At 35.8% G+C, this 23,015-nt stretch overlaps 1 protein-coding gene across 1 annotated transcript in view; it reads right to left on the bottom strand.

Moving 5' to 3' along the window:
* Positions 1-11,912: 11,912 nt before the first annotated feature.
* The window catches only part of LOC120766327, a 15,836-nt gene continuing 4,733 nt past the window's right edge, over positions 11,913-23,015 (bottom strand). The window contains exons 3-14 of the mRNA XM_040091751.1: positions 20,571-20,640; positions 20,237-20,394; positions 19,912-20,062; positions 18,910-19,061; positions 18,793-18,856; positions 17,643-17,770; positions 17,507-17,585; positions 15,954-16,126; positions 15,622-15,763; positions 13,604-13,644; positions 12,895-13,003; positions 11,913-12,833 (exon numbers count right to left, since the gene is read on the bottom strand). Of these exons, the coding sequence (XP_039947685.1) occupies positions 12,127-12,833; positions 12,895-13,003; positions 13,604-13,644; positions 15,622-15,763; positions 15,954-16,126; positions 17,507-17,585; positions 17,643-17,770; positions 18,793-18,856; positions 18,910-19,061; positions 19,912-20,062; positions 20,237-20,394; positions 20,571-20,640 (1,974 nt within the window). The 3' untranslated portion in view covers positions 11,913-12,126. The remainder of the gene's footprint in view (positions 12,834-12,894; positions 13,004-13,603; positions 13,645-15,621; positions 15,764-15,953; positions 16,127-17,506; positions 17,586-17,642; positions 17,771-18,792; positions 18,857-18,909; positions 19,062-19,911; positions 20,063-20,236; positions 20,395-20,570; positions 20,641-23,015) is intronic.

Below are 23,015 nucleotides of genomic sequence, written 5' to 3'. Positions count from 1 at the left end.
ATGAACAAAGTCTTACTATTTTTTGCTCATAATAGTACATATAGTTTTACAAGCGCTGTTCCAATATCATTCAATAATTCATTGATAGCTCCAGAGAATCGCAAACATTTTACTTATGGTAAATTGAGCCAGTCAAATTGATAAGCTGTAACTGCTCACGTGAGGAATACCATACACCAAGAAGTCTCCATTGCTGATCCATAAGTCGAATATTTTTTGTTAATTCGAACCAACACTTATTATAAGGACGTCGTTTCTAACATTGTTCTTTGTTCGAGATTTTCATGAAGGATTTCCTCAAGACATTCTGTGATATCTCTAGAAAGAGAGAAAATGGAATCTAATCTCGAAAAAATACCGTGGCTTTGAAGGTTGGGTCTGACTACATTTATTGTGGTTTGACTTCTGGTACTTCTTGCTCATCGACGAGAGCTTATCAGCCTGCCTGATACAAACAGTTCTTATTATATAAAAATTCTACGCTTTCACGAATAAAGTTCAAAAGCAAATGTTCTTGAGTTCTTAATGCTTTTTGAGCAGAAGATAAAATTTATTTAGTATGAAACAATGAAATTGATTTTGTCAATATGTAACGGTACATGCAAATGCTTTAAGCAAAATTGATTGACTGGCAACATGCAACCGAGAGCGATTTGGGGGGACACTTATAAGAAGAACCACAAAATGAGGTGACTAAGGAGGAAAAACTCAAAACAAAGGAAAATATATGTAAATGCAGCAGAATCGATTAACTATGAAAAATTGGGAAAATATTTTCGCCAATATTGCATGTCAATAACATAATGAACGAGCGGCCCGGCCTGCTCACCGCCAATGCAGGCATGCAAATTTGTGCAACAAAACCGTACGGTATTCTTAAAATGGAAAACTTCCGAAAAATAATCACAATTGGTTCAACACGCGCCTAGAATATTTTCTGCCAATATTTGCCAAGCACTTTGAGCCGATCAAAAAGGTTGACTTTCTTTTGTTGTTGTTATTGTGTGGGCTGCAACATGAGGTGCAGCCGCTGTCTGCTATTTAATAAACACTCAAGTTGCCAGCGAATGGGGTGAAAATACTTGGCAAGACTTTCAACTTTGCACTTTATGGCAGTCAATCACACAAACACATGCACATGTTACCATGTATGTACCTACACATACATAGGTAAAAGTGTGCCTGTGATTGCTTGTCAATATACTTTCACTGGCGCACCCATTTTACAGGTGCTGAGGGCCGGATACACCCATACACATACACATATTACATATGTATGTGTGTGTTTATTGCATGTATGTATGCGTGTGTATTTGAAACCGTTTATAGTTGGAGCTGTGTGTGTGTGTGTGTGCTGGCATGCGACTTAATAGGAGCGTAAGTGCTATTGTTATAAGTTTTTCTTAGGGTCGCATTAAGTTGCACTTCCGTTTCGAGTTAAGACGCTTAGAATCGGTGCCATGACATGCTTTCTTTTCACGCTGTCGTTGGTGGCGCTGGTTTTCGCACATCTCATTGTTACCCATTGCTACGAATTGCTGCAGTTTATTGCTATTTTCATTGTTGTTGTTGTAATTCTAGTATATTTTTGCAACCTAGTTCTGTTTATGCTGTCGTTATTGTTTTTGTTGTAATTGTTGTTGATACCGGCGCACTAACATTCGGCATTGAGGCGCAAGCCAACGAACTAATGAGTTGCGCTCATCGATCCACAACTACATATGCGCATAAACACACATACATGCATACATACAAACAACATATTTACTCGCAGTAATTTAAGGCAGCTTTAATTTTACGTACTACAATAAACAATATGCATTACTAGTAATTATTATACAATAGTTGTGTTTATTAGCTGATTGCCCTCTTCTACTAAATCGAATAATCTCAAAATCGCAATCAAGTTCACTGTAAAACTATTAATAGTGAGCTTCTTATAAATTGGATTTCCGTGCTTTATTATGATTTATTTTATATTTCAAGACATTAGGGTGTTTCTTATTGTATAGGTTCCACTAAGGAGCACACCCTAGTGTGAAATATCGAAAACAAGTTTTTTTTTTATTTTTTCCCACAATTCTACAGTCTATACTTTTAAAAACATGATACCAATATTTTTAATTAATATTTCAAATATTTTTGGGTTACATGTCTCATTAAGTGTTTCAGTTTATCTTTAAACGCTTTTTTGTCAAAACTATATTTTTTAAATTTGTTCGAACAATTACTCGGAGACAAAAGGTTCCGAGCACTATCAGATTTTTTCTGCACATTCTCATGTATATAAGCAGTTCTTTCAAACGAAAACAAAACATAACGTTAACTTCGTAGCACCGAAGCTATAATACCCTTCACCAATAGAAAAGTTTCCACGAAAGTCGGTTCTAGGAACCCGGATTTTTAATCGTCCAAGGATTGTCAACTCGGTACCATTCCCCGAAATTACTTCAGGAATATTTTCAGCAAAAGTTTTTCATGCAAGGACTGTGTTTTGCTTGAACAGTTTGTATGGCAGCTGTATGATTTAATGGTCCGATATCGGCGCCTCCAACAAATGCATAGTTTCTTGGGAAGTAAAAGAGATGTGCACAATTTAAGGTCGTAATTTCAAAAAACCGAGGACCGTTTATACTGTTGTACAGCCAGACACGGCTTATTCAATTCGTAGTAATCTTAATGGAACGTGTTCGCGGCTTAAAACCAAAACATTGGCAAGATGCCACCTGTTTAAAATTTTAAAGTCCAATTTATTGATAATTTAGGCGAACATTTACAAGCCGGGTATCAAACTAAAGAGCGTTAAGTTGAAATTACTTTTATAAAGAGTTGCCACCTGTTAGAAAATTTGCATTCAATACTTTTTTTTAGCTAAGCGCGCTATTAAAATATGGATTTCAAATTAAAAAAGCTTTATGTTTGAAAATATTTTTCGAAGCGTAGCCACTTCGTTTTTAAATGAGAAAATAAAACAAATTGTTATTACTATAATTATAATTATCTTAATAAAGATTTTCGTAGACGATAATTTTATAAAGTGTTGCCACATGTTTGAAAGTTTTAAATGGAAAAAATTAAGTTGATATTTTCGAGAAGAATTGCCACCTGTTTATATGCTTTGAATTATAATAGTTGATTTGATTATTGAACTCTAAAACAGGCGATACTTAATTAAATACAAAATTCTGAATACAGTTACAATTTTTGTAATACAGGTATGAGCTCTGTCGTCTGTTTTCACCTCACAAAATATTTATTAGGGGTTATATACAGTTAGAATTTTCGAGAAATAGTTTTTTAAAATTTTATTTTCTTAATGTACATATATTTAAGGATACACCAAGAAAATTGCATATCGTTTCGGTGGATATTATCGAAGTTACTCGCGAATTTGAAAAGGCGTTTCAGAGTGCTTGGAAGTGCATTCCAAACTTTAAACGGGTTTTTCTCAAAATTGTGTTTTCAAATTTTAACACGAGCTTCTTAAGTATATTTTTTAGTAATTAATTGAATTTAGTGATCTATCGAAGATTTTTGGAGCAATAAATCTTAAAGTTTTCTCAAACAAAATTCTTGAAAATTCGCTTTTGTCGGTCTTCTAACTTTATATAACCCCTTATGATGACTTTAAAGTCGACAACTTGAAGCAAAATACATATTTCTATCGTATACATGTTTCTAAAGAAGAATTGCTATCGGTTTGAACTTTTTAAATCGAAAAAAAAAATAAAACATAAGGAAACATTACACCATTATGGCTTATATTTGAAAAGGGTTGCCATGTATTTAAGCCGTTTATCTAATTTCATAGATTCGATTTCACAACAATATTTCAGAACATTTTATTCTTCCATTTCTTTATATAGCATATCAAGATTCAATCAATTATCAGCATTTTTAGTTTGAAACAATGCCCGTGGCACTAAGGTAGCTATTAAATAGATTCCTGCTAATACTGGAAATCGAAAACATATAAAGTTATGTAGAGTAATACGTCGAATTAGTGCTAAAATTTGGAGTTAGTACTCATAAACATAGTGTTTATTTGATAATAAGGTTTTCTATAATAGATTTTTTTACAAATAATTGGGTCGATAGTTCAACATTTTGATAAACAAAAATTATAATTAAGCTCAGAGTTTATTGAACATCAGAGTGACAGAGAATTTGAAGATTACTCAGAGTTTAATTGATGATTGGTGATTATGCCTTACAAATTGTTATCTTCTCAAAATTCTATTGAATTCTTATATATGTATATTTGCGATTTCCTAGAAATATACATATGTATATACGCAGTTAATGCGATCATTCGAAAATTGTTTGGTTAAATACTCGCAAATTTTACTATGCCTAACTCACAAGATACATTATTCACTCCGCCCAGTATTACTAGCTTATGTTTCCTTTGGTTTAATTACCGCCTATGTGGCTGATGATACCCCAGAATTTTTCTACAGTATTATGGTATAAACATAAGTGAGTTTCTGAGTTCACCAGAAACCTTGCGAAGTCGCTGTTGAGTCCAAAGAAAAAATGTATACATTATTTCTATCATAAGTGACACTCCGCTAAGAAAAAGACTTCGACTATTTCGGGATGTACACGCTGCCGGTCCGACCACCTAAATCATTTCGCCTCCCCACCACTTTCATATGTGTATCTCTCGATTAGATATTAAGAACAACCGTTACCACTACCGTAATAAAACTATTATTTCGTTTTTCAGCATTTATAAATAATTTATTCATTAAGTTCCTTAAAGATAAAACGAAAACTAAATTACTTAAAACTTTGTATCTTTATATCTGATGAAGAATGTGAATATTTTTTGAATGAGTTTTGCGATGACTTAAACCTCGTGGCAAAATGTGATACTCCATTGCTTACAGAGGATTTAGTTTCCATAATTGATTCTGATTCATCGCCGTGCTCTTCTTGCTCGGAGGAAAAATGCCAAAAGGTGTCGCGCAGCGATCTCCTCAGCTCTTGTACTTGTATGTCATCTGGCTTTGTTCTTGGTATAACATTGCCGAATGTGGACAATATATTGACCAGTAAAAAGAACAAAACTACTACCGATTTAGTATCCATATTTAGACGGCGTGATGTAGATTTTTTAATGCACAAATTTTCTTTTAAAATACTTGTCTGCCTACAGTCTGAAAATTTGTGATCCGCGTCTATTTGAACTGTTTGCTGCTTCGGTAACTAATTATTGACTGAAATTGTTGAGCTGAAAGCTCAGTAATTTTATAATGTAAATAAAGAATTCCTTGGAAGATTACTAAAAAACAGGCGTTCGATGCAGTCAGGTGTCTTAGTGTTAAATCACCGCCTGCTGTGGGGAGAGACAAAGAGAGAGAGTTTTCGTAAAGTCCCACCAGTGGTTCGGTGGCAGGCGAAAGCTTGAAATAGATAAGGCATTATCGCTCGTGAGCTGAGTCTCAAGACCACAAACAGCAAAGCGATTAAAACAGATTTTCAGATTGCTTTATTATGATCAGTTTGTTTGGCTGTGGTTTTACAGCGAAAATAAAATAAGATCGGCAATGCACTTATAGTACCGTGTTATTCAAGTTCTTTAGGTGGTTATGCCATATACCCATTAAGCGAGATAATTGTTGCCATTGTCTGTTTGGCATGGTATGTATGTAAGTCTGTTACGCCGTCTTATTGGAACCAAAGGTCATCCACATCAAGTCTTCATGCCCCTCTGCCCATAGAACACAGATCAAAAATGAGCCTCGTCGCTGCTGGAATCAACCCGCGATGCATCGTTCTAACCAAACCATTGTTATGGTAATAAATTTGCATGTTTTGCAAACGTTGTTCCGGAGTAAGTCTGAAATGGGAAACCAATCTGAGTACAAATCAAGCAACAGCTATCAAAAAGACTAACACCGAAAAATGTACTACTGTGGACACAAAATAGTAATAAAACCCATTCGTCCATATGTTTTTCTTTATGTAGGTATGTCTGTCAGTAACATCTGTGCCATATGTCGCATCAAAATAATCTCTAAAGTATATAAAGTGCTCTATTAAATTTTGTGTGCGGAATCAAATTTCTGGTGCCGAAACGTTCAGAATGTTAGAAAAGGCTTGCGGTGATAAGTGTTTGTCACGAGCAAGTTTTTTTTATTGGTACAAGTTATTCAAAGAGGGTCGAGAGCTCGCTAACGACAAACCACGCCCGGGACGGTCATCAACATCAACTGACAATCAACACGTCTATAAAATAAAGGAATTGATGCTTGAGAATCGACGATCAACAATCAGAGATATTACTGGTATTGTTGGAATATGAAAAAGATCAGCGAAAACTATTTGGAAAGATTATTTGGACCTAAGAAAAGTGAAAGGAAATTAGCTGCAAACATAATTCTAAACGACAGCATGTCCTCCATCTACCAGCTTCCCCAGTCATTTCTCATCAACAAGTGTTTGTCAAAATCTAGCTATATTGAAAAAAAAATTTCTCAATAGGACTTTGACTTTCGAAAGATATGTGGTTTTTAATCAAACAATACTACTATGAGCAAACAATAGGAAGACTTTGTTCATAATTTTAAAATTCTTAATTTATTCTTCAAAGTCAATGTCGTCTCCCTCAAAGTAATCCTTCTTGGATCTAATCCACTTGTTCCAACGTTTTTTTCCAATTTCCGAAACAATTGTTAAAGTCAATTTCCGGAAGAGCCTTCATCGCGATAAACGTTTAATGTCTTCAATTGACTCCAAACGGGTTCGCCGGAGCGGTCGTAGAAGTTTGCTGAATAGCCAGAAGTCACAATCAGGCGAATACGGTGGTTGCGACACGAGATTGGTTGAAAATTTTACAAAAACTCACGAAGAACCAATGCAGTGAGCGATGGGTCAAAAACCGAAGTTGTCGGCTCTTAATTCCGTCCACATTTTAGCTTCACGCAAACGACGCATGATATTCAAATAGTATTCCTTATTGACAGTTTTGCCGGTCATTGTTTCACAGACGACAACGGGACGCTGTTTTTCTATCAAATTTAGTGATTTTGGAAGCAATTGTACTTTTACTCACACAAGATCTTTCGAAATGGTTTCACTGATCCTTTCGCTATCCCAACGATACCAGTAAGATCTCTGATTGTTGATCGTTGATTTTCAAGCATCAATTCCTTTCTTTTATTGACGTGTTGATCATCAGTTGATGTACATAGCCGTCGTGGACGTGGTTTACGACCCTCTTTGAATAATTTCCACCAACAAAAGCACTTTCTCGCGACAACCAATTATCACTGAAGGCCTTTGACAACATTCTGAACGTTTCGGCACCGGAATAATGATTCCGCACATAAAATTTAATGGAAATTCTTTGTTGAATAATTTCACTCATCGCCAAATGCACTTTATGTTCTGCAGAAAGACAAGCGTATACTAAACAGTAAAGATAATTTTGATATGACATTTGGTACAGATGTCACTGACAGACATACCGACCTGGAACAAAAAATTTCGACAAAAGGGTTTTTGTGCGAAATTTAAATTAATAAGTCTTACTATTTTTTGCCCACAGTAGTACATAGTATACATACAAATGTAACTAGTTACTATATACGAATAGGTTTTTATTAAGTCAAAGGTGTCAATGAGGTCAGTGTAAGGGTGGCAAATAAAATGGTTGCACATTGCCCAGCACCTAGAGTGGGTTTGTACTTTATTAGCCAAGAGAAAATGGCAATGACGAGGCATTTGAACTTTTGCAGCAACAGGAAATTAGAAAACGCAACAAAACGAGAACACAAATAATCAAGAAGGCATAAGTTCGCGCGGTAATGAGCGTAGGATACTTTTGTGATATGTTAGCAGTAAAGGAGTGCGAAATATTTCGCCATTACGACAGTTGGGTGTACATAATCGTAATGAAGTCGAATTTTTACTTTGCCAAGTAGTGTAAAAAGACACAACAGCCTCGGATGAGTGTCTACGCCAAAAATGAAGAAGAAAAAGAAGTGTGAAATAATGGTGTGGAACGTTTTTCTGTGGCCACAACGGAAACAACATTTCTTTGTAAAGAAACCGAAGTTTATTTTTAGACGAAATTGTCCACCGATTGTGATCTTTTGCATTAAATTAGCTCACCCTATAGCTGACAGGATTTTTAAGATTGAGAAAAATATGTATGCTGCTGACTGTCCAAAATACATATGTACGAGATAAAAACCCTATAATATAAAAACAAAAATTTTGGGAAACCCGCTGTTGGTTTAGAATCTATATGCCCTATGTTTGCTTTACACCTTTCCAATTATTCATTCGTTGATCACACCTTGCAAAATGTAGATCTGAACTGATTTCGATGCAGATTCCTTAAGTGAAGTGCACTGTTTTGATTCTGTCTCAGGCTCTGTTGTGTATCAGTGTGTCCACTTTTCCCGGTTTGCGCTTAATCAGTGCCAAACAATGGGTTATATTACGCTGACCACTTTCTCATGGCCAATGTTTTATTTAGAATACAACCCACGCGGTCTTGTGAGATGACCATTTTGTATGACCATTGTCCATACAAAATAAGAGAACACATCTCTCATGTTATTCGCCGTGGTAGCTGTTTTCAGGGTAGCTAGGCGTACGTTAAAGCTGGCTAAACGAATTTTTGGAGGCTCGTTTTATTACATAATTGAAATCAGATAACACTTTCTCTTCCATACTCGGTCAAGGAGAAACTACGAGTCCGATTCGGCTGAAATTTTCGGAGTCATGATTAAATATCAATCGAATTCTCTCCCAACTCAGAAGGAAATCGAAATCTTCAGTACTTGGGGAATAGCAGATTTTCTCGGGTGTGGAACATTTGAGTTTTACCTAATTATATGCACTGTTATAACTATAAAAAATCGCATAATTACTGCATCAGAGCACCACTACTCTGCGTTTACCACACTCTCAATCATCTCACTTTCGTACCGAAAATATTAAAAAGTTTATCAGTGCAGCGTACACAAGAGACAGCTGCGTTGATGCAATGATTTACGCTTTCTGCTGTCCTTCGCCCGACTAATGTCTTGTTTTTATTGCATGCGTCAACAGCTGGACCCCGTTAATTAAAAGGTAATAATTCTTATTAAAAGTAAAACACCTTCAGGTAATTTCAACACAGCAATTTAGTGGCGTTTTGTTGGTCAGGACAATCAAAGCGGCGCCGCTACGAAGTGGCTGGATACAAGAATGGGGATGAGTGTCAGCAGCGCTAACCATAAAAAGACAGACTTACAGAGATAGCTATATAGTACATATCCATGAGCAACAGTGGGAATCCTGGAAGGCGTTTTGATGGCACACAGCGCCGCGGCATAACCTCTGGGCGGCGTTTCGGCGCCGTCACTTCAAATTAAAATTGAAAGGCAGCGACTGAATCGGGTCGACGGCAAAAGCAAAACAAAAATAAGCAGAAAATCAAATTAAAAGGTTAAAAAATTAAAAAGAAATACAAAAAAAAGATTCAAAAGTAGCGCAGTGCGAGCAGCTTTATTTACGTGTAATACCGTAAAAATAAATGAAAGGAAAAACAAAAAATTAATTTTTTTGTATTTTAAGCATCACACTAGAAATACACATCACTTTTGAGTGAATATTCAAAATATTACAAAGGTTAATTAGCCAATATGGGGCAGCAGTTGTAGGCCATAGACAGTACTGCTGTGTTTCCCCAATTGCACTGATAAAGGTGTGGAAATCCAGCGGTGATGAAAAACCCAACGAAATATGAAAAAAAATCGAATAGTTTTTAAGATAAGACCATAAGTACGTGCCAACGACGTTTACCAAAGAGCTTTGCTCTCAGAAGCTCTTTTACTACATCAAATCAAATGACAACTTTTGTCAAACTCGTGAGAAGAGTTATAATTACATTGTCATAGAAAGCTTGGATAGGATATTGGATTCGAACCTATGATTCGTCAATTTATTGGTATAATATTCTTTTCCGAAGAAATTAATTAGTTTTACGAAATTTGTATTTTTTTCTTTTTTCATTTGCTTAGGTCTAGATGTTCGGGTAAAACATTCAGAAGAAACATTGATATACAAGGTCTGTCGCAAAAGAAACAGAACTTTTTAAAATAACTGTTTCTGGTGGCGCCACCTATTGGTGGGTATATGGAATAAATAGTTTGATCTCTTGTTGACATTTCGTAAAAATTTTAAGACAATTGGATAACTACAATCGATGTTATCGATCAAAAAGTGAGAGCAGCTTTTGGTCATCGGTCGTAAAATGCAAAGAGCAAATAATAAATTTTGTTTTAAACTTGGGAAAACGTTTACTGAAACATTTCAAATGATGAAAAAAGTTTAAGCGATTCCAAGAAGGTCGTGAGGATCTCTGTGACGATCAGAAGTCGGTCGGTTTGTTTTTACAATTCCGAGGGTATTGTACACCGAGAGTTCGTCTCACCTGGCCAAACGATTAATGCTGTGTTTTACCTTGGTGCAATGAAGCGTCTTTTGTCACGCATTCGTCGTGCTCGACCACAATACCGTGAGGCAGGGTCCTGGCGCCTGTTGCACGATAATGCGCCGTGTCATCGGTCGACGCTTTTCACTGATTTTTTGACAAACAACTCCATATTAACCATTAATCACTCACCCTACTCACCTGATCTGCCACCTTGTGATTTTTACCTATTTGGGAAATTTCATTTGCCCATGAAAGGACACTGGTTTCAGGACATTTCAGCTATCCATAAGGCGACGACCGATATTCTCAAGAGCATTCCGAAAAATGACCTTAAACACTCATTTGAAATGCTAATTGACCGGCCTAAACGCTGTATCGAAGCACAAGGAAACTACTTTGAATAAAAAAATATAACTTCTGAAAAATATTAATTTTTTGTGTTTTTTTTAACAGTCCTTGTATATCAGAAAAAAAATTACTTGATGTTGACCGCTAAAATAAATTTTAATAATACATGCAACTATTTTTATTAAATTCTAGTAAATCATTATGGCAACTATTGTAATAATTTGTTGCAGAAATCTCCAAAAAAAAAAAAATACGAGTTCAGTGCGTTATCAGACACTGTCTTGCCCACAACGCCATTAACCGAAAACTTATAAAGTGCCATAACTAAGAGGAACTTGTGGGCAAAAAATTTTGAAAACGCCCACTTTTTGTGTGTGTGCCCTCTAATAAGTTTAATGTAACATCTCTTAAGCCACGTAGGCTCCAATAACCACTACCGGAAATATTATAACTTACCGACAGTGTGAAAATGGATGAAATCGGATGATAAAACGGTTCACTCCACATATAACGGTACTGTTAAAAACTACTTGACGCGCGATAAATCAATAACTAAATATGTAACATTTTACCTCCGAGATGATTAAGAGAGCTCTAAAGGAGCCGCGGACAAAACTTGACGATGAGAAAATCGCATATATCGGGACTTGCTCGATCGATTTTAACCAAATTTGGTACGTAACATTCTAATGTTAATGTGTGAAAATGGGTGAAACCAGACTCCAGTCCTGCCTACTTCCCATATAACAAAAATTTAAAAGATTCACTTTCGAGTGTTTAAATCAAAAAGCAATTAATATAACGGTATAAAACTTAGCACGAATAAGGCATACTCTAAAGGCCAAAACTATATAGCCAAAATTTGTCAAAATCCAACAAAAACTGTTCGAGCCAAATTTTTGGACCCTCAATACCTATAATTGATTTTTTAACGAAACATTGGTTGATGTGTCAGATTTACAATTGAAATTCAGAAGGAATCCTTTCCTGATAGTAGTATGTCTGTGTGCTTCAAATGGGTTGAATGGGGTCAATACTTCCTGTTTTCCTCTGCCACTTCCGGTATATACTCAGAACCTGGTTTAAATGTTTTTGTGGGACATAGAGAGGCAATAAAGAAGAAAAATTTTACTTTTCTGTACAGAACTTTGGTCTTTTATTAGTAAAAAGAACATGTTTTACATATAATATATTAGATACGAGTAGCGAAATAATAAATAAGCAATTTATTATACATATACGAAAACTAAGCTGAACTTTTGTTTGAAACAAAATCTCAGGAAGTGCTTGTCCTAGTAATTGGAAATTAAAGTCTTTAAAATGTTGCTCAATTGTTGCTATCAAGGATTTTGTGTATTCTCTGCAATCCATTCCATAAAGTTCGCGACACTCATGTAAATACCGTTAGTTTGGATATCACCACATTGACCGCCTGAACCGAATGATATCAAGCCTATCAAATAATACGCTGTTTCTTGCCAAAGCATGAGAGGTCCGCCTGAGTCGCCGTTACAGCTATCGGTGCCTTTCTCACCCTTGGCGCATATTTGATTTTCTGTTGCTCCTTTTCGTAAGCCACATTTATTGATATCCTTAACTTTTAGATTTGCTTTCAATTTAATTTCACTGTGCTCCCCGGTTTCTGTCTTGCCCCAACCAACGACTTCCACAGACTTATTTTCATAATTAATCGTTTGTAGATCTGCCGGCAACGATGGTAGACATATCGGTTTTATAAAGTCCGTGTAAGTTACGCTCTCTTCTAGCTTCAACAGAGCTATATCATAGTTAAATTTTTTTTTATTATACATCGGATGAACTATGTACTCTAAGATGTCTATATCCACTGGCGGAGGAGCACAAAGTACATAGTTTTTGGAAAAATATTCACAATCCTTTTCCGCTGTGGCATTCCATTCGCCTAAACGAACTCCTTTTACATACCAAACGTCTTTATCTTCAGGCATAACCACACAATGTGCTGCAGTCAATACGTAATTTTGATTGATAAGAGAGCCACCGCAAAATATGTCGTTGTTGTTGTCCGCTGTAAGGAAACAACATTCGATTTTATTACTCTTCTAAGAACAATACTTAATATACTTCACAGTCAACGTAAATTATCCTCGCTGCCCAAGTGTACTCATCAATATGAACAGCATTTCCGCCATAAATTCGGTTTTGTAAAGGTGCTCTGCCACAACCTGGTTCATTCGTCTGAAATTATTCAAATACTTACCATATATAGTATGTCAGTATAGTGCGAAAGTCATCGGCCAATTATCAAATACAGGTATGTATGGCTTATCGACGGGACCACGATAGTGCTTATATCATTTGCTTATTCTCTCATTCAGTCAGTTAGTAAGTTAAGTTTATTTATAAAGATAAGAGAAGAAGTGATGACTAAGCTGAGAAACGTGGGCCTAGCAATAATCCAATTCCGAAAAAGTAATTTCGTTGCAATGTCTAAACACGGTAATATTCTAAGCAGAGAGCAGGTAAGGTGAGGATTCTGTAGCTTGTACCACGATAAATATAAGATGATTCGAAATTATACCAAAGTTATTACAATAAGAACCGGTAAAAGGTATGTAATACGGATACACTACCCGTGTAAATTTAGCGAATTGAAAAAGCTTTTAAGAGCTTTACGATGAGCGGACAAAATCTCACGGTAACTCAGTTTGTGATCTCTGCACTTGTCGAAACAATTCTTTATAAAGCAAACCAATAGATAACCTAACTTAGGGTGACATTTCTCGAGTTTCTAGGTTCATTTATGACTAGTAAGTATGTCTATATGTGTATACTTACCCACTTGTTGGTATTTTCTTTTGGTGGTTCGATATTAGGACCTATAAATAGATTGCACAATTAAATAATATAGTTATTAGAAATTTATGTATTCTTGCTGTATATTGCATATACAAAGAGTGTTCCAAAGTAAACAGGACTTCAAAATCAAAACAAATGGTTTTTTCGGTAAAATAAATTTATTTTATTCAAAATAGTCGCCTTCTACTTCAATACAGCTTTTTGCACGGTCCAAGAGCATGTCGAACGAGTGTTTTAGCTCGTTGGCCGGTATGGACGAAAGTATGCCGGTGCAAGCCTTTTGAATGGCCTCTACGTCTGCATAACGCTTTCCTTTCATGGGCAAATGCATTTTTCCGAAAAGGAAGAAGTCGCGCGGTACCATATCAGGTGAATACGGGGAGTGGTTAATGGTTAAAATTTGATTTTTTGTAAAATAATCGGTCACAAACGTCGATCGATGAGAGCTATTTTTGGTCATCAGTCAATTTGTGCGGAACAAACCGTGCACACATCTTTCGTAAGCCCAAATGTTCGGTCAAAATGCGATAAATCGATGTTTTGGAGATGTTCAATTCCATTTCCATGAATTTCAATGCTGATTTCGGCTGAGTTTTGATGAGTTCACGCACAGTTCGATGGAATTACCGGTGATCACGGATTTTGATTGGCCCAAATGTTGATCGTCGTTTATGTCCTCACGACCACTTTGAAAACGTTGAAACCACTCTGCTACGATATAAGCAATCATCGCCATAAACTTGTTTCATCAATTGAAACGTTTCGGTAAAAGTTTTAGCAATTTTAAAACAAAATTTATTGTTGGCTCTTTGTTCGAAGCTCATTTTCGCACTGATGACACAAACATACTGAACTTAAAGGCAATAACTTCACTTCCAATCTATGAAATGTCATAAAATTCTCACTGGACAATCGATAAAGATAGCAGATTCTAACGCACTAGTCGCCCACCAGGGGGCGCTAGATTCAAAAAGTCCTGTTTACTTTGGAACGCACCTTGTATTACTCCTATACAGTTTTGATTTATTTTGTTCACCAAAGGGTTGTTTGTAATACCTAAACCCAAATGAGATAGATACAGGACAATACTATAATATATATCATATAAGATTATACGCGAATGCATGTATCCAAATGAAGAAGAGCAGACGAATTAATTTCCGAACGAAAGAGGGTCGCAATAATGTGGGACGAGGGGTGTCCATTTTTGTTAAATGTGGGCGCTGACAACTTTAAGAATGCCTACTAAAGTGAGACTGATGTTTGGCTCAATGTTTAGTTATTGGGTATTTATGAAACATGGTTGATGAAAGGACTAAACATATGCTAATAAGATAAAAATAATCGGAATTATCTTTTAAAGATGGAATTGGGTACTGCGTTTGGTGTATTTCGTACACCTTCCGTTCTATTTACAAAGATTGCCAACTAGTGTACCATACATACATATATGTATAATCCAGAAGAAAGCTTGAGCTTTCAATGAAGGCAAAAGAGTCTCGTATATTCTAGAGCTGGCGGTACGTAATGGGGGTACATAGCTTAGAGGAAGGTTTGATATTTTACAAATTATACTTTGTTTAAAAAAACTCATCCTTCTTCAGTTTACTAAAATATTTCATAATTGATCGATATATCCAGTATAAAGTCTACCGGAAAAATGAAAACAATTTTATTGGCTATATGGCGGAAATTATGGTGGAGTCTATCTATCTATGAGTCTATCTATACTACTACACTATAAATATATAATATTGACTGATATATGGTATCTTTTGTATCAAAGAAAAGTACTACAACTAAAGTCTCTCGTACTAGGTTTGATCTAAAAGTATATCGGCTCGGTGGTTTTGAGATCACAAAACCATTTCATACTGAACTTCAAAATGTCAAAAATGTATATAGAGCGTGTTCTTCAAGCCCATAGCAATCAATGAATTTTCTCAGCTTTAGACGTTCTACTCTGGCATTGAATCTATCAAAAGAGTATTACTTACCGAATGTCGAGGTTATCGGGCTTATTGTTACTGGTGTTGGTGCACTTGAGGTTATCGGACTTATTGTTACAGGTGTTGGTGTTGTTGTTTGTGTTGTATGAAGTGCAGTTGGCGTTGTCGACTTAGTTTCAGGACAACACACCTGTGAAAATAAGTTCATTAAGAACCAATTATAAATAAATGGACAGCATTATCTATCGCATGCAAGTTTTCGGCGATTTCGGCATTCTCCTAAAACGGATTTTATTGTATTTTAGCCCTAACTTCTTGCCTCAGAAGCTCTGCCTATGTGTAATAATATAAGGAACTGAAAAGTCATACTTAATATTTACCATAAACTCTCCACTATCATATCCACATTGACTCTGCTGCAGGAACATAGTTTCTATAGGCGTTCTGTCTTGTTTCGTAACAATTTCGAGTAAGGAACTGCAGCTTTTTATGGATATACATTTACCAGGTTTGTTGGTCGGTGTGTGACAGGAGACTTCTGGCAAGGGTGTAGCTAAAATTGAAAAGCTTAAGTTGATCTCGGAGTGCGTTTGAAGGCTGTTTAATGATTTATGACAATGTTGACGTAAACTTAATAGCATTTCGAGACAGCAGATTTCGTTTAGGTTATAAAATACTGATTGCTTCGTAATTGAAAACATCGGTACTATGTCAATATTGTTTATAAGATCTGAGCAGCTGACAAATCATATACTTCAACATCGAAACCAGAAACTGAACTTCAAATACTTGCTTTTAACCTTGATTAACGGTTATTTATGAAGGTTTTCTTTGTATTCAGGCGGGTCAAAAATAAATTAAAAACCCTGAAGCAATCTTTCATTGCATTAAAGGCTTACAAACCAGACTTGAGTTTTTATCGAATTAAAAATCAATGACCGTTTGAGTATGAAGATAAGCGGAGTTGCTATGTTCAGAGAACGTAGAATAATTCTATAAGATTAAGGGGGTATTCTTGTCTAGGATTTAAAAAAAAAATAGATTTTTTTGTATATCTTGAAAGTTTAGACTTTCAAAAATATGACCATGAAAAGAGTTTTCAAAATTCGACTTATTTTCGGAGATACAGCCGATTTTGTGACGTTGTCTCCTAAACTTTAAACGCGTTTTTCTCAAAACTAACTTTTTCGGAACGATACCCACGATTTCTCAGGTTCTATTAGACCGATTTTCTTGAAATTTTTATAGTCTTCTTTATAGGCTTGTCTATGGTTGGAACTAGCCCCATCCCTAAATTTTTATTTTTATTATTTTTAAAAAAATCGAAATAGTCAGAAAAAGTGATCCAAAAAAACTTTTTTTTCAGGCAGTCGCCATTTTGTGAAAAAAATTTTTTTCCACTTTTTCGTAGTTCCGGCCATTGCGACATTATTCTAGATTAAAATTTTTTTTTTGGTTTCAGATAACTAGCAGGGTTGAAATCACGGGTATGGTCACGTGGAAATTTTTAGAGACCCCCCACTTCGTCAGCTCATAATTTTTGAAATTTTTTACTTTTTTTAGTTTTTAATTTTTTTCTGTACTCTTCTAAAATTAGCAAATAACTAATAAAAAAATGAATAGTAAAAATATTAATTGCCTTTTTTTACGATACTTTAAAAATTACCTGAAATTCATGCTTCCAAACCAGAATACCCCCTTAAATGGTCAAAGAAATACTACTTTGACTTTTTTTGGTATTTTCATCGACAACTACTGATGCTTATACAAAAAGTGAGAATGAGGCAACCCTAAAAAGTATGGATTTGAATTCCTGTATATCGTGTTTGAGTGACATACTTGCAGGGTTCAGGGATACAAGTGACGATTGAGATGGCTTAAATTTACGTACGTGTTGTGAGGAAAAATATCAAACATTTGTGGTAGTACTTACTGCTTATTGGCAAACGCGTTATTTGTGTTGTTGTGGGAAAGCGTAAATCATTTTCAAGCATATTTATTGGACAACATATCTACAAATTGAAGTTAACATAAAATAAGCTCTCAAGATGTACTATATATGCTTGTACCTGTGAACCGCCACCTAAATAACCGCATTGACTATTCTGCTCGAACTCATTCGCATTTGGGCAGTACCTAGACATTTTGCATATACCAAGCACGCCATTAGCTGCTCTGCACTCACTGCCGGGGAAGACTGTAGACGCGACAAAAGTAATAAGATAACATTTTGCAATATGTACATTCAGTCAAGAAAGTATTGGGAATTTATAAATAAAACGAAAATTTTCAATCATCATTCAAATTTATTTTATCGCCTTCAAAGTAACATCAATTTGAAGCGATGCACACGTGCCAACGCTTCTCCCAATCGTCAAAACATCTTGTTATAGGCACTTTCCGGGATGAGCCTTCAACTCTTCGGTCGAATTTGTTTTGATGTCTTCAATTGAGTCGAAGCGTGTTCCCCGAAGTGGATATTTCAGTGTGAAGAAAGGTAAAAGTCACATGGAGCTAAATCAGGGAGATTCGGTACTTGTTCAATGATATTTGTTGAGTGTTTGGCCAAAATTTAACACAAATACGTTAAAAAATTTTGTAAAATTCGACAAACACTACTGAGGTCGACTGACATAAACAGCTGCTGTAAACACACTGGTTGACAGATCGCGCTAATTTTTGGCATCATGAGGTGAAAAAATGAAGAATTCCCGATACTTTCCTGACAGAATGTAAGTAATAGCTAAATAAAGAGAAGCAAAAAAGCATAGACGTTGCTAACTCTTTTCCATTTTAAATTAAAACCAAGAAAGAACTTTAACTTCGGTTGCACCAAAGCTAAAATGTGCTTAACAAATAAAAAAGGTTTGGCAGCTAAATGCTATAGTAGCACGATCTGAACTATCTACTCCGAGATTGTAACGTTCTTTTCGGCTATAATATATGCCAAATTTCATGAATATATCTCTTCAAAAGTAAAAGGTAAAAGTAAGAATTTGACGTCGATTGTTCAGTTTGTATGACAGCTGTATGCTATAGTAAAACCGCCAAATGAGCATCTGCTTGAGGAGAAAGGGACGAGTACAAATATTCAAATCAATATCTCAAACACTGGAGGACTGGTTCGCATATATGTACATATACAGACATACAGACGGACACCTTTCGGATGTAAGAAACTTCGTGGCAGGCTGATTATATAATAATAATTGTACGTACCAAAATTTCGAGCTAACATTTTACCAGGCGCTGACGGAGCGTCACTTTGTTGCGGACAACATATCTAGAATTGAAAACTCAATGAATCGGCCATTGATCGGTCTATCGCATACCTACCTTTGGACTGCCATATTCACCGCATTTGCTGTTCACTAACAAGTTGTATTCGTTTTTCGTAATTGCGTCTTTTAGAATGATCTTTTTCAAAGGGGGGCATTCTTCGATCTCTATACAAACGCCAAGTTTGTGATGCGGTGTACGACAAGACTCTGCGTTTGGATTAAAAAGATATCATATATTTAGAGTTATAAATTATAGAGTTAAACTGTTATTGCAAATTAAATGATTGAAACGAATATGTTCAAATAAATAGTTGATTAAATTTTTCAGAAAGACTATATTATATAGCTCATAACAGTCTTCATGAGCAGACACTTGCCCAGAGGTGCTTTCATATACATATTTCATATATGTACATACAGATTTCGCATATCGAGCACTCAAGCGTTTTTCATCGCAATACGAGTGCCTTTCGTTTATTATTGTTGTCGGGTTATATTCGTAATTAATTTTCACTTTTTAGTTTGATGTTCTCTAAATGCGTGTATTTTAATGAACTCTTTATCGGATCTCATAAGTCGGCAAAGCGTTTTATAGTCAAATTTGCTTAGGCGCTTAGCTTCGCTGGGATATCTGAAAGTATGAACTTCTAAGTGTTTAAGCCGTGATCTCGGAAGCTCGGGACAATCAAGAGGAAGTGTTGAGATATTTCTACCTGACTTCTTACATACAGTTTCTACAGCCGATATTCGGTAAGATTCTCAACTGATAGGGCAATGACCCGTTAGAGCCCCCAATTTAGAGAGAACTAACCCAAAAGAAACTCTTCGTGGAAAGTTATATAGTATACCGATGTATTTATTGCCACTTGATTTAGCTATTATGAAGTTAAAGAATCTTAACAAATTTAAAATGGTGTCATATGAGAATTAGGGATTCGGCTCATTTTCAAACTGTAGCTAAAGAATGTTAAGAGCCAAAAGCTTAGCGATGATAAAGCATTTTAGACATAATATGTATGTATACTTTCATTGAACCTTTAGGGCGAGTATTACTTACCATTTCTCATTGGGCTCATGGCTATATGTACTGTTGGTTTTGATATTGTTTTAGGGTGTACCGTTATTGCTGTGCTGCGCTGTGGTGTTGTTTTTGATATTGTTTTTTGGTGTACCGTTTGTGTCGTCGACTCAGTTTTGGGACAACATACCTATTGAAATAAATTACTTAATTAGGTTTCAAATTTTTGAGATCAACATATGGTTCTCTATATCGCTTGAAAGGTTTCGGCATTCTCATTAAACGTTTCTTATGACACGGAGCTTTTACCACGGACACAGCGCTGTCTGCCTTTGGAAACTTAAAAGTGATCCTAAATAGTTACCAAAACTTGTCCATTAGCATTTCCACATTTACTCTTCTTCAGGTGTGATATCTGCGAATTTGTAAGGCTTGTTTTTCTAAGAAGATCCAATAAGACGCCGCAGCTCTTTAAAGGTACACAATTTCCAGTTTTGCCGTCGGGTGTCTGACAGAGACTTTCTGTCAAGTTTGCGTAAAAGTAATTGAGAAGCTTAAGTTAAATTTAGTTCACATTTACTCAGATTTCATGATTTATTTACATATAGTATACACATATGTATATATATGTGTGGTTCATATATAATATACATTTATACATATATGTATATAATATGTTCTCTAAATATTTCATTTACCGATTTCTGGCAACGCTTCGCTTGCTCCCAATGCCGGTGGTTTCTGCACTGGACAACATACCTGCGTATTCTGAAATTTAATTTAATTAACACGGTTATTATGAAATATCAACAAGAAAAAACGTTAACTTCGGTTGCACCGAAGCTAAATACCCTTCACAGGTGCATTTCTGTTAGTAACTACATATGTGTTCAGTTTGTATGGAAGCTATATGCTACAGTCAACCGATCTGATCAATTTAGGAAATAATATATACCAAATTTTGTGAATATATCTTGTCAAATGTGAAAGTTTTCCTACAAGTATTTGATTCCGATCGTTCAGTTTGTATGGCAGCTTTATGTTATAGTGGTCCGATATCGACCGTTCCGACAAATGAGCAGCTTCTTGAAGAGAAAATCACGTTTGCAAAATTTCAAAACGATATCTTAAAAACTGAGAGACTAGTTCGTATATATACAGACAGACTGACAGACAGACTGACAGACAGACAGACGGACATGGCTAAATCGACTCAGCTCGACATACTGATCATTTACATATATATATACTTTATACATAGGGTCTCCGACGATTCCTTCTGGGTGTTACAAACTTCGTGACAGACTTAATATACCCTGTTCAGGGTATAACAAGAATTATATCACAAAACAAAAAAAGACGTAAGGAAGGGTCCAAGTGTAATCGCATATTTCATACTCTCTATGGATCAAAGCCGGGAAATATATCCAAGTGTTGACAAAACTTTATATTAAGCTAAGGGAAGTATTGCCCTGATTTCATCCATTTTAGAGTATATGTATGTATTATATTAAGATACTTTTACATGTTGGCCTCTATATGCAGCCTAAAGTCAATGAAAAGCTCGAAAATATTTATACTAGGTATATGAGGCTAAGAGTTGTATTGGTCCAACTTTACCCATTTTTGGCAAAAGGACAAGATTTCATCACAAAAATTTTCTCCCCGAATTTCAATACTAGACCTCACAGCCTTAGCGATATGTCCGGTAAAAAAATCAGCCATCGGCGGCGAAGAACTGAGTGGTTGTGGACGAAAGCATGCCTGACGATTAAAATTTAAATGTGCTCTGACCAATCCACAAAAAACTATACCCCTCTTCGCTTACCACCTTGGGATAAGCCTCATCAACAACGCATATAAGGTTCTATCGAGCGTATTGTGTGAAAGATTAAAGCCCACCGTCAACAAACTGATTGGACCTCAACAGTGTGGCTTTAGACCTGGAAAATCAACAACCGACCAGATATTCACCAAGCGGCCAAAACTTAGAAAATACCCGTGAGAAGAGAATCGACACATACCACCTCTTCGTCGATTTCAAAGAAAAAGAATTTGGTATCGCAGTACACGTCGTGGGAAGCAGAGGAAAAGGAAGACCACCACTCCGCTGTTATAAACTCGGCTATGTGGATGGACCGCCTGACAAATGAAAAGATTTAACTCATCTCATTATCCTGTTGATTTATATAAAGTAAACGTGGTAATATTGTCAAACTTCTAGAGTTATGAGATATAAACATACCGCTTTTTTTGTTCACGAGGTCATGACATAATGCAAAATTGCTCCAATAACAGTAACGATACAAACTTTCATAATTTCTATTTATGGAATTATTGTTTAATAATACAGTCATTAAGGGAAGTTTTAAAATAGGTTTTGCCCATTCCGTCACTATAGAGCAAATTGATATTTGAAGAGATTCGATAGATAAATATAAACACATCATTGGGCAAAAAGCTGTTTACTATTTTAAAGTTATTTGGGCAGTGGTGCAAAAGTGCTAAGTCCGCAACTGTCAAATCGCGCGGGCTAAGTCTACATGACAATGTGATTGCTACCTAAAGTGTGCTTTGTCTTTTTTGCTAGGTAACACGGCATAGCTGCTGTGTTATTCGACACTTCGCTTAGATGTTTTTTTGTGATACTCTGAGTTGACAAAGCGGCAATCGTGCTCCCGAACTAGAAAATGGTTAGATAGAAAAAGTATATAAGCGCGACGAACAAGCTTAAGATTTACGTAAGTAAACAGTATAATTATAAAAGTACAAGTGAGTTATTCAAATAATTTCAATAAAACTATTTATTTTTATTTTTCAGGATGAATTTTCAATTCAATGGATAGTGATAAAAGCAAGTGAGCATTGCGGCGATTATGGCAATGACGCAGATGATGGAGTTTTAGGACTGGTGCCTTATGAAGCTTTTACTAGCGATTCGATGAATCACTTGACCTTCCATCTAGGTCACAAACGCGCAAAAGAAGAGGAAAAATGGTTAATCCAGCTTCGCCAAAATAAAAATCAGAGAAATATGAAACTTTATCTGGGAAAAAGAAAGAGAATGGCCTGGAATCATCGAAGAGTTAGAAATGCAAAAGTCGTTGAGAGCGATGTGCTGTAAAAAGCCACTAGTTCTGCTG

This window comes from Bactrocera tryoni, chromosome 1, assembly GCF_016617805.1.
Source record: "Bactrocera tryoni isolate S06 chromosome 1, CSIRO_BtryS06_freeze2, whole genome shotgun sequence".
NCBI classification, from domain to species: domain Eukaryota; kingdom Metazoa; phylum Arthropoda; class Insecta; order Diptera; family Tephritidae; genus Bactrocera; species Bactrocera tryoni.
Note: the sequence above shows the minus strand (reverse complement) of the source record. Positions and strands in the feature narration are given on the sequence as shown.